At 38.2% G+C, this 13,054-nt stretch overlaps 1 protein-coding gene and 1 non-coding gene across 2 annotated transcripts; one reads left to right on the top strand and one right to left on the bottom strand.

The window, feature by feature from the left end:
• Positions 1 to 8,696: 8,696 nt before the first annotated feature.
• Positions 8,697 to 10,578, top strand: LOC113328604 (tyrosine/DOPA decarboxylase 1-like). The gene has a single exon (XM_026575665.1). It carries the CDS (start codon positions 8,709 to 8,711, stop codon positions 10,362 to 10,364), a length of 1,656 nt encoding a protein of 551 aa, XP_026431450.1. The 5' UTR covers positions 8,697 to 8,708; the 3' UTR covers positions 10,365 to 10,578.
• A 548-nt stretch (positions 10,579 to 11,126) lies between these two features.
• LOC113342471 lies at positions 11,127 to 11,203 on the bottom strand. Its single transcript, XR_003356689.1, has one exon. It is a non-coding gene; the product is annotated as a small nucleolar RNA snoR117 (small nucleolar RNA).
• Between the last annotated feature and the right edge of the window lie 1,851 nt (positions 11,204 to 13,054).

The following is a 13,054-nucleotide window of genomic DNA, read 5'->3' as shown; positions in this document are numbered from 1 at the left end:
GACGTTTTTAGGCTTATATCACAGACATAGTTTTTTTTTAACAGTGGAAATTATTATTTACCTCAAAAGTGATAAGATATATGAACATCCAATGCTTGAGTTCACGTTTCGAGATTTTTCAAGTACATCATGAAAATAAATATGGTGGCCCAAAAGCTGCATATTGATCTGAATTCTGCATCATGATCAAAAGTCTTACAAAATAAAGACTCCAAATATCTATTAACCTTAACAAGTTTGTGGGACTTGAAATGGGGTTTTCAGGGATAAAGTATACCTCGTGACCAGAAACCTGTCGTTAAACAAGCAATGTCTCTGTGCTCTTCGAACCTAAAACTGTTATGGTGACCCAATTTTGTTTTTGTATGTATCAAAATCTATACCATAACCTGAATTTGCCAATGTAATCCAACTTATGATCCAAGATCAACTCATGAATTCAAAATTGTGTTGTGACGCAAATTTGTATCATGACCAATGGATTTCTACGATGACTTGAAATTTATTGTGGAAATTTTACCATATGACTCAAAATCTTCCCTGTGGAGTGCAATCTTTATAATGACCCAAAATATATTTCGTGGCCTAAAATTTTCATTGTGAATCACCAAATCTATCCCACTACTCAAAATTACGTTACCAATAAATTATCGTACAACCTAAACTTTGTTATTCTTAACCAAAATCTAGCTTAAGTCTGATGTCTTCCTCGTTAAAGAATCTGCGCACATTCAGTCAAAGTAATCTGAAAATTTTCTTTTGTCTCAAAGTTTTACGTATACATGATCAGAAAATCTCTATTGTGACCGAAGTATGTCCATGACCAAACAAAATGCCTCGTAACTCAAAGTATGTTTTTTGTGGTTATAACAACGTGAATCATAAAATCATTATGTGAACTAAAACCGCTAGGTGCAACAACTAGGTGACTTGAAATTTTCCTTATAATCCAAAAAATTTCATCATAACCCAAAAATAAATGCGAGTAGCTTATAAATAAGATACCAAAAGATTGCACAAAATCAAATGAGCGCCGAGAAAATAACCAAGACCCTTCTATTTCAGATTCCACATTCTTGGGATACATATTTAATTTTGATCCTTTTTATTTTCTTCTAAACTGGAAATCAGAACCGCATCTTCAATAATAAGAAGAAGCACGAAAAAATTGACAATCTTGTTCTCTCCCAAATTCTTTAATAAAACAAAAATACATTAAATTTTCACTGAAAATCAATTAAGAAACTTGATCTTTTCTTTTTCGATTAACGTCGATTCTCGCTATGTCGTTCTGTAATTTCGCTAGCTTGTGGCGTTCCAAGGAACGAACGTAAACTTTATGCATCCGAGTTTCCGTAAGTATACGATAAAATTCAAAATTTAACCGATTAATCTCTCTTTCAGTCATCATGTAAGTTCTGATTAACCCACTATCCTCATCAATACGCCCATCGCACAGGCTCAAAAAATTCTTCAAACTTGTATCCCTTTCGACGGCAGTTAGCTTAATTTTAAAGACGATTTCAGCTTCACTCTCCTCATCCATTGGTAACGAATTTTCACAAACTCCACTTGCACCACCCCCGGATTTATGTTTCTGGGCAGAACTTTATATGCTGCGATCTGCACCAATTCTTAAGGTTATAAATACAAAAACAAAACACATCTATTTATATATTACTGAACCAAAGAGATCCAAATTAGAATAGGAAACAAGTTTAGGCAGTAGGCCGTTTGAAGTGAGTTCAAGGAATATGCAAAGGGGTATGGGCATATAATTGGAGGCCCACCAAATTTGCAGTTGTTTGGTAAATCATTGTAAATTTTTTCATTTTTTTTTTGATAAGTCAAATAATTGTACTTATCAAATTCTCGCGAGATTGGGGTATACCCAGATTAATTGGGGTATACCCAAATTTAAATGGACATGTGACCTTACTAAGGGGAGGTGAAAACAGGATGAAGTTACTTTAGTACCCCTGCACTAATTAACCTAAAACTAAACCCTAAACTTAAAAACTAAAAACCGTTTAATCTTGTCATAATCTATCTTCTCTAATCCCTCTCCTCTTATCCTTCCTTTATCTTATTCCATCAACCAAAAATTTCAGTTTTGATATTCTACCAAAAATGGTTCGATCCAGTAGCAAGAGAGATTCAGCAGGTAACATGAAAAGATCCAAATCAGAGGGAAAATGTAAGGAAAAAGTTGGAACTAGTAAACCCGAAAATCCAATCCCTGAGAATGTTGAAAAGAACCCTCCACCGGTGAAAAGAAGACTGTAAGTGATATCTAAACTCAAACTCATTATTCTGATGTGTTATATGATTGTTATATTAGGTTAGAAATCGAAAATTATGATTTTCAGGGTTTTTGGTCGGCAAGGTCGATAATTTAAAACCACGCTGACTATTGAAATTTGTAAGAGCCGGCATGGTCTCAGGATGAATAACCAGCCGACTTTTCATAACAGCCATGGCGAATGTTAGACAATAACCAGGGTCGGCAGGGTATAATAACAAACCTTGCTGACTTACCGATTGTCGGCATTGTCTTAGACTTGTACCGTGCCGACTTTAGGTCACGGAAACTTGATTTTCCTTAATTACTAGTCGGCATCTTCCTTGAATAAGACCATGTCGACTATGTATTAGTCGGCATGATATATGATTACAACCCCTCCGACCATGATTTAGTCGGCAGTGTTTAGATATCGACCATGCCGACTGTATTACCAGAACCATGTTTCAATGTTTAGAATTTTCGTATCTCTTATTTGTGTATTGTTTAGGTTCCCAGAGGCAAAAATAGAAGATACCCCTTGTATTGTTAGAAATACAGCAAAGCTATTGGAATTTATTGACAGGATTTATCCTGGTTTAGAAGATCCTAAAGATGAAACTGAAAAGAATTATCCTGTAAGAAAGTTACTTCTGATGGGTAAGGAAAATCCTGAAGAATTTCTAAGGTTTATGGATAGTCCTAGCAATCCCCTCAACTATGAAGAATTCACATCATCAGAGGAGGAAGAAGAGGATGTTGATCCAAGAACTTTTTTCAGCGCATGTGACTTTTCTGGAGTGAACCCATATTACAATGAGGTCGGTGACTACATAGGTCCAGATGAGGGAAAAACAAAAGCTGATGCTGGTGAAAAGCTAGTGATGTGGAGGAAGATAACAACAACAAGAAGGATCCATGAAATTCTTAAATTTTATCATGCTTCACTTGGTTTAGAAACTTAGATTGTGGTTTGAACTATTACATTATGTTTTGAACTGTTAGTTTTTGGTTTTAGACTTGTTAAACTTATGTTAATTTTCAGTTTCAGTTGCTTTAGAACTTATTCTTTTTTGTTCAGTTTTAAAAAATATTAGAGTTGCAGTAAGTCAGCATGGTTTGTAAGCTCGACCCTGCCGACCATCCCATGTTATATGCTATAGTGCTGTCAGGGATAGGTAGTCGGCGTGGTTTGAAATCTCGATCCTGCCGACCTAAATATTAGTAGTATAAAAATATTACTTTTTAAGTACAAAATACAAGCCATTGAATGCTCAACGGTTATAAATTTCAAAATCAAGATATTAGGTGTGTTGATATTATAAAAGCATTTTCAACTTCATCTTCAACCTTGCATAAAGAATGGAAGTTTCAAGTGCAACACAACCAAATATTTGTAGTCTTTGTATACTTAGTGGTCATTTTGCAAACGATTGTCCCTTTGAAGGAAGCAAATGCACTATTGAAGGTTGTAAGGGATTCTTATTTCTCATGAAAGATGCAGTAGGAGATGTACATCAGCCGTATGCTTCAAAATGCACTTGTTGTGGGTTTTTCTATTGGATAGATGAGCGCCTAGATCCGTATGAAGATGAAGTTTCTAAAATCAACCTTCTACCATGCACATATCCATGTTGCGACGGTGAGATGAAGCTAATTACCTCTCCTAAGAAATTGTGTACCGAAAAAATATACTATATATGTCCCAAATGTGTTAGGGTTAAGTTTTTAACGTTTGTATGCTTTAATTAAGGTTTGTATGCTCTAATTAAGTTTTTAAGGTTTGTATGCTCTAATTAAGTTTCAAAAGTTTTTTAAGTTTTTAAAAATCCTTGTATTCAATGTTAGTCGGCATCATACTAAATTCAAAGCGTGTCGGATGCTTAGCAGTCGGTACGCAGAAGTCTATTAACAGTGCCGACGTACGTATAGTCGGCATGGTTTTCCTCATCAACCCAGCCGACTATAATGGGTGAGGAACATCCAGGAACAACTTTTTTTTCTGTTTTGATCGGCATGGTTGTCCTCATAAACTGCGTCGACCACAAAGAAGCCGGAACTGTAGGAGGGAAACAACCTTGCCGACCGTTCCAGGCCTTTTTTTCCTGTGTTGTCATGCAGTGCAACCGGCAACCAGACGAATTTATAACTTGCCGACCCTGGGAAGGTCGGAAGGGTCGTGTAAATACAATGCTGACGAAAGGAGTATACATCAAAAAAACCACATCCATTTCATTCATTTGTACATTACACAAAACACGAATGTGATTACAAAAATACTCCAAAAAGATTCCTTAGTTCCTAACCATAATCAATCATCACTCATATCTATTGGAGGGAGTTCATTCAAATCTATTAAACCTCCTTTATTCAGATCTATGGGACATTCCCTAGACTCATCTAAAACATTCCAAAGGTACATGTTGTCCTCATAAAGTTTCACCCATTCCTGGCTCTTGTTGTTTATGAACTTCTCCCAAAAACTAAACCTACAAAGAGGATGTACTGGACATTCCTTGTTGAGTTGTAGACCAATAAAATGATTTTTATCCACCAAAGCCATAACAATTCTTCTATGCTTGAGTTTTTCCACGCAAACCGCATGTTTCGGTGCAAATGCTATAGATAGTCCTTTACTAAAAAAATGTACCACGCAAGACCACATATCCGCCAATAGATGTCCACACTCCGACAATCTCATCCTCCCATTTGATCGGTGCATTTCCCTCCGGGAATTTAGCACTAGTAAGCAATTCTTTAAAAGTCGCTTCTTTGTCCTCCATCGAACCTTCTAGCATCATTGAGATATGCAACTCCTTGTCTTTTTCTAGTCAGGTGGCCATCTTCTTTCTTATGTATTGGCATTGTGTGAGATTCTCCTCAACGTGTCCCAATTGTTGCGAGACAACATGAAACCCACAATTTCCATCCTTTGGGACGTCGTCGGTACCAATAACGAACTCTTGAATAATTTGAGGGAGTTGTACGTGATACTCTTGCAATACCGGTTAAACTACCTTCCTTGGACAACCTCTTTTCTTTGCAACATCTCTTTGGCTTGCTTGACTCTCAAGAGGTAGAGTGCCATTTGCATTCAAGTTTGAGACCATTGGTGTAGTTGAATCCTTCCTTGGCCGACCTCTTTTCTTTCCAAAAAATCCACACTTGATTGACTCTCAAGAAGTGGAGTGCTATTTGGATTCAAGTTTGAAACCATTGGTGTAGTTGTTTCTTTCCTCGGACGACCTCTTTTCTTTTTAGCCGGCTCCTCCTTGTATTGCGCCTCAGTATAAACATGTCCGGATGGATCGCATTTTGTACTCAAATACTCTTTAATTTATTCCCTTTCTTCCGCCCTCGTCTTTGTGGTAGGTGGTCTACCACAAGGATCTTGTTTCGCCGGTTCTTGAAGTTCTTCCATAAAAGGGTAAACAATCGGCATCAACTTGTGCTTCATAGTTTGTTTGTACAATCTATTCAACGTGGGGTACTTTTCGAGGATTATTCTCGCAAGTTCCATGTCTCCAAACTCTTCACCGGGATCTTCTCTTGGAGCCGGTTTGAAAGATAGTTTCTTCCAATAAGGATCGATATCTTCAAGAGGAATGAGAGTTTTATACCTACCAAGCATATAACGACATGGAAGTCTGATAGCCTTCATTATCCTACACTTAAAAAGAGTGCTCGGCTTGTCATACTTTTGATACAACTTGAGATGTTTCATCATAAAACGTATTTCCTAATGCGAGACGTTGCAATGTATACCAATAAGCAACCAATTATCCTCCTTAAACTCCCTCAACTTCCGGAAGCTACTTTCTTGGAATTTCTTTTTTATCTTGTTGATATCATTATTAGTGTACTCATGGATAGCATGTTGCACCGTCACAATCCCATTTTGACTTGTGAAAAGTGGATCTTTTAGTCTCCCATGAGCTTGCACTACCATACTTGTGGATTCAAGTTTTAAATGTTTATAGTCGTAAGTAAAAGCATACACAAACCTCTCTCTTCTGTGGCCTCAACCATTGTTTCTTGCAATATTCCACTACTTTGGGGTAATTAGTCCCCCACTCATCCTCGAACTCCTTCAAGTTTATCTCATATCTTGCAACACTCATCGACCAAACCACCTTATCCCACACTTTCATGAATAACCCAAACTTGATCTCACCTTCTTTCCATTCTTCGTCTTCTTTATTTTTCTCTTTCTCCCTCTCCTCTTTAGTTAGTTTACTAAGACGTTCATCTTCCTCCTTTTCACGTTTAGCGCCTTTCTTTGCCTTTGGCTTTTGGATATGATTCCTACAATTCTTTCTAAGATTGCATTGTATATGCCAAGTGCAAAGAATTTTTTTTGCATTTGGAAAAACTATCCTCAAGACGTTCATTATTGCTTGCTCATTGTCGATCACTATAACCCCGGGAGTCTCGTCTTCGTGGTAGAGAAGCTTCAAAGTTTCCAATGCCCAAATATAGCTATCATCCTTATCACGATCCATAAAACACCATGCCACCGTGAACGATTGCTTATCTGAGGTTTGTCCTACAATATTCAACAAAGGCATGTTGTACCTATTCGTCTTATAAGTACAATCCATGAACAAAAGTTGGTAAAAGCAACGCGCCAATTGAATCATATCGGGATGTGCAAGAAAAATACGATCCACCAAGCCCTTCGATGACTCATGGAGTCTCACCTTGTAGTTGTATTTGTGTACTATCCATTGTGATTCTTCCATCACCTTTCTTCCATCCCATTCAATTCTTTTGATAGTTTCCTTGGCCGCATAAATTGTAGACAATGAAGAGAGTTATTCTTGTCATCCCTCTTGAACTTACTAAGGAGCTTGCTTGGTTTAATTCCCCAACTTGTTCTTACTTGTTCGAACTCGTGCGGTTTCAACTTGGCAACTTGACAATGCCCAACAAGAGTTTTTGGATCTTTATGGTTATGCCAACCAACATCAACTCTATTCATTCTCCACACGTTATCGGTTTCTTTGTTCCTCCAAAATATAATCTTGAATGGGCATCCACACTTCTTTGACTTCGTCTTATACACCCTAGTCGTCTTCTTATCATACACATAACCCTTTCTCTTGTGACTTGCGTCCGGCGAACCATAACACTCGCATACCATTTCAAACCGCGTATCTTTTTGTTGGGTATTTTTCACTAGAACACACATCTTCTCTTTTGCTTTCTCGACAATCCAATTGAACGCGTCGTAGTGGATTTGGAAATAATTAAGAGTAAGAAAGAGAACGAAATTAGTATTAATCATTGCAGGGGCAATTTTACCATTTAGAAAATACAAGGATAAAGGGTGGCTTCTTTTACTTCATAATGACCTAGCTTTTGTCTCGTTAGGTATACCCCGATTAATTTGGGTATACCCCCAACCAAGCCAGGAATCAAAAGAAATATTTACAGGATAGTTTATGAGAAAAGAGGTCACGACAACCTCAAAAACTCACAAAACTATTTATAATGAATAAGGAACTCCGTTGAGCTTTAAAAAACAGGACACCCACATCCTTCTCCAACAAACAACCACGTTTAGCCATTTTATCTGCGAAAAAGTTTGCTTCACGATACAAACCTAATAACATCTATAAACCACTCGCCTCAGTCCACCTCTGATTAGCAAACCAAGGCACTGAATTATCCTCCAAAGTTCTAATCACACCAGAAGAATCAGAGCGGATAACAATTCTTCTAAAACCCCATTGAACAGCCCATTCCAGACCCACCAGCATACCATACTGTTAGAATACGGGCATCCAACTCAAAACCAATTGGCAAAGAGTGGAGTGGCCCGTAGGATTATAAACCGCATGATCTTAGATTGCTCAGACAATGTGGGACTACTCGTTGGGTCTAACACGCGGACAATTAAATCGGGTGACGAGGAGTAAAGGCGCGGTCAAAGACTCGTCGCAAATAGCCTGCTCTGATACCATGTTAGAATACGGGCATCCAACTCAAAACAAATTGGCAATGAATGGAGTGACCCGTAGGATTAAAAACCGCAGGATCTTAAATTGCCCAGACAATGTGAGACTAATAATCTCAACACATACAACTCCGCCAGATAAGTGGAAGTAATACCTAGGTAAATTTTTTCACAGCTTCTCACAAGTAAACATTTCCCGTGCTCACTGCTCATATTCTAACTCATGCTTACCAGATTTCCCAAATTTCTTCCACAGTCTGGGAAGAAATCTTGCCAACTTAAAATCCACGCTTCATTCATGTATGACACCCCATTTTCTCACCCTCTTCAATTTCTAGAAGCTCATCACACAAAATGAACATACCCAAAAAAGAAAATATTTGTCTAACCCTTTTTCAGTTTCTATACTTATTTCATTCAACTAATTAATTCATGCATCCAAAAAAATCTGACAAAAACAAAGAAAAAATGGGTAGCTTACTACCTTCTGATGAAAGCAATTCATTAGCAGTATGTTCTTCTAGTAAAAATCTATTAGACCCAGAAGAGTTCAGAAGACAAGGTCATATGATTGTAGATTTCCTTGCTGATTACTATAGAGATATCGAGAAATATCCAGTTCAAAGCCAAGTCAAACCCGGTTATCTCACTAAACGTATACCAAAATCTGCCCCATACAACTCTGAACCCATTGAAACAATTCTGCAAGATGTTCAAAATGATATTATTCCTGGTCTTTCTCACTGGCAAAGTCCAAATCATTTTGCGTACTTCCCTTGTACTGTTAGCATTGCTGGATTTCTTGGCGAAATGCTTAGTACGGGTTTTAATGTTGTAGGATTTAGCTGGATGTCTTCACCAGCTGCAACGGAGTTGGAAATTATAGTTATGAATTGGCTTGGTCAAATGCTTAAACTTCCTAAATCATTTCTCTTCTCATCGGATAGTAATTACGGAGGAAGTTCAGGAGGTGGAGTTTTACTAGGGACTACTTGTGAAGCCATTTTATGTACACTAACTGCAGCAAGGGATCAAATGTTGAACAAAATTGGTAGAGGAAATATTGGTAAGCTAGTTGTTTATGGTTCTGATCAAACTCATTGCGGATTTCAGAAAGCTTCTCGAATTGCTGGAATACACCCGAAAAATTTCCGCTGCATCAGCACGTCAAAGGCAACAAATTTTGAGCTCTCTCCGCATTCACTTCAATCCGCAATTCTGACTGATATAGAGTCTGGGTTAACTCCATTATATCTATGTGCCACGGTTGGTACTACTTCATCCACTGCGGTAGATCCACTACGAGCATTATGCAAAGTCACAAAAAAGTACGGTATATGGGTTCATGTTGATGCTGCATATGCAGGAAGTGCTTGTATTTGTCCCGAATTCCGACATTTCATTGATGGTGTGGAAAATACAGATTCGTTTAGCCTCAATGCACACAAATGGCTATTCACTAATTTAGATTGTTGCTGTTTATGGGTTAAGAACTCTAGTGCTCTAGTTACGGCTCTGTCAACAAATCCGGAGTACTTGAAGAATAAAGCGACTGAGTCGGAGAAAGTTATCGATTACAAAGACTGGCAAATAGCTTTAAGCAGAAGATTTAGATCACTGAAGCTATGGTTAGTAATTCGAAGTTACGGAGTAGCTAACCTTAGAAATTGTATAAGGAGCCATGTTAAGATGGCAAAACAGTTTGAAGAACTTATCTCCATGGATGAGAGGTTCGAAATTGTAGTGCCCAGAACATTTTCCATGGTGTGTTTCAGACTCAAAATGATAGTAGTTTTTGATCAAAAATCACCACAGAATCAGATTGCAGATCCAATAATGAACGAGCTCAACCGAAGATTGCTTGAATCCATAAATGCATCCGGTCAGGTACATATGACTCATGGAATGATTGGAGGGCTATATATTATCCGATTTGCCGTTGGTGCAACCCTTACGGAAGAACGACATGTGACTTTGGCTTGGAAAGTTGTGCAAGAGCACGCCGACATCCTGGTAGGCTCATTGGATAATGGTAACAGTAGACCAATTGAAGGGAGCTATGAGTTGCAGGCGAAAGTTGTGGCTAAGCTAGAATGCGAACCTTGTGATTCACTTGTTCCCTAGCTTTCACATTCATTGCAGGTGTAATCGACTTTATTATGGAAAACTTGGCTGCTCGAGAGATGTTATTTGATTTTTTTTCTTAAGAGACGGCATATATTATGTACTCAAAGCAATGAACTTTCGAAGCAGCTAGGTTTATTATGTATGCCGATTCAACCTGGCTGGCATAACTGAGTACTTGCAAAGAAAATCTGCGAAGAAAAAAAATTAAAGATTGCCCTTTCGCTGTTTATTGGCTCTGGTAGTTTGCTAAGTTTTTGTTTGGCTTTGGCCTTGGCCATTGAATGCACTTTTATGTGCTCCTCCTGTACTTGTTTTAGGGAGTGGGGGTGCTTGAGCATGGTAAGCCAAGCCATGGTTCCGCCCCTGTTATTTATCTGTTTGGGCAAAAAATATTCACCTCATCAATCTATTTATATCTGATGATTACTGCAGCGATCTTCTCCAAGCTCAATGACGCTTATACGGGGAGTTTAATTCAGATTTCACAATCAAACCTCCATGTGAAGTGAAAACGCTTTCTAGCATCATTGATTCTGCCGTACACAATCAAATCCTATAAATATCACCTGTGAATAACTAAGAATAACAGTGAATAAGCCAACAGCGACTATTATTTGTTTCCTTGGATATAAATAAAAAGTTGGCATACCCGCAAACACGGACGATTAAAATAATAATAAAATAAAAGATTAGACGCCTGGTATGTAATTACTTATTAGTTAATGTTAAATTAAATAAAATTTGACAGAAAAACAAATATAGCCTCACAAATTTGTAAAAAGTCTCGTCAAAGATCAGAGCTCAGATGGTACGGACAAATTCCAACATCATTGACTATATAATTTGTATCGTTGCTTTTTCTAATTGCTAGTACACGATAAAAATTCAACGTGTTTAAAAGAAAAGAAAATCTAAAGAGCCACAGAAATTGATTTCCTCGTTTCAAACAATAAGTTTGCAAGAAAGAAGGTTGATGCTCAGATAATGGTTTAATTCCCTGACCTTCCACAAAGTAAGGTCTCGTAGTTGGATTGTATTAAAATCATCACTGCACCACGAATCAATAAACAAAGTACGTCTAAAACCCTAGAAATATAAAATACAGATTGTTAAACAAGAAACGCTGAGGGAAAACCGAAAAACAAACGAGGAGATGGAAAAACTAGAGATGTGAGAAGCCAAAGAGGAGGCACTGGAGGGGTTTTAAAGGAGAATTTGATTAGGGTTTTTTTACTGTCTATTATTACCGTCCCCAAATACTATACTTTCTAAAGAAAAAGTTATTAAATCCACCCAACACTTTACTTGTTAACACCCACTTCAATAGGTGATGGCAAACATGGGCAAGAGGTTCGAAATTGTAGTTCATACTAGAATGTTTTTCATGGTTAGTTTTGTTAGAAATCCATGGGCCCAACTAACCTCCAAAACCGGCTTGCAAGGTTAGGGTGTTCCATGGCTTATTAAGTATGGATCCTAGGTTGCCCTAGGCGACGTGGTACTATTTAACACCCCCCCTCAACGATTAGGGATACACTGAACTGATGGGCTACACTGACGGGTATGATACAAAAGACGCTGACTGGGCTACACTGATGGGTGATACGGAAACCACGGATACACGAATGGATATGGGTGGGTTGAGAGGGGTCTGGCTCTGATACCATGTTAGAAATCCATGGGCCTAACTAACCTCGAAAACCGGCTTGCAAGGTTAGGGTTGCCCATGACTTATTAAGCATGGATCCTAAGTTGCCCTAGACGATGTGGTACTATTTAACACCCCCCCTCAACGACTAGGGCTACACTGAACTGATGGGTATGACAGCCGCTGGCTGGGCTACACTGAAGGGTATGATACGAAAGCCGATGGCTGGGCTACACTGATGGGTGATACGGAAATCACAGACACACGGATGGACATGGGTGGGTTCAGAGGGGTCTGGCTCTGATACCATGTTAAAAATCCATGGGCCTAACTAACCTCGAAAACCGGCTTGCAAGATTAGGGTTGCCCATGATTTATTAAACATGGATCGTAAGTTGCCCTAGATGATGTGGTACTATTTAACAAGTTTCAGACTTAACGTGATAATGATTTTGGACAAAAAATCACCTGAAAATATTTACATTGAAGTTCCAATTATGAATGAGCTATTTCTCGAATCCATAAATGCATGCGGTCAAGTATGAATGACTCATGGCACGATTGGAGGGATATAAATTCTCCAGTTCGTAGTTGGTGCAACCGTGACGGAGGAATGATATCTGAATTGTCCAAGAAAGTGTGCAAGAGCATACCAATATCCTGGAGTACCTTCATTGGATAATGATGATAGTTGATGCTTGACCTAGCATAACTGTGCACTGCAGTAACTTCTATATTTGATTAGTGGAGGCATACAATTAGAATTTAGAAAGTATCCAGCGTTTACTGGTGCGAATCAGGCGTTTTCCCAGGTCGTGGATTTGAATGTGTGAATCCGTCAGTTTGGAAGGGTTTGCCCTTTATTTGTGCATGTATTATTTGAAAAAACGCCTCCAAAGTGAAGGGTAAAAAATCACGGGCAAATCTTCCACCATAATAAATAATGGTTTACACACAATTCTTCTAATTTGGGGATACACTTTTCTTCAAGGTGCATATAGCACTTGGATATCAAATTTACCTAATTACACTCACCATT

The sequence above is a fragment of the Papaver somniferum genome, chromosome 1 (genome assembly GCF_003573695.1).
Source record: "Papaver somniferum cultivar HN1 chromosome 1, ASM357369v1, whole genome shotgun sequence".
Taxonomy (NCBI): Eukaryota; Viridiplantae; Streptophyta; class Magnoliopsida; order Ranunculales; family Papaveraceae; genus Papaver; species Papaver somniferum.
Note: the sequence above shows the minus strand (reverse complement) of the source record. Positions and strands in the feature narration are given on the sequence as shown.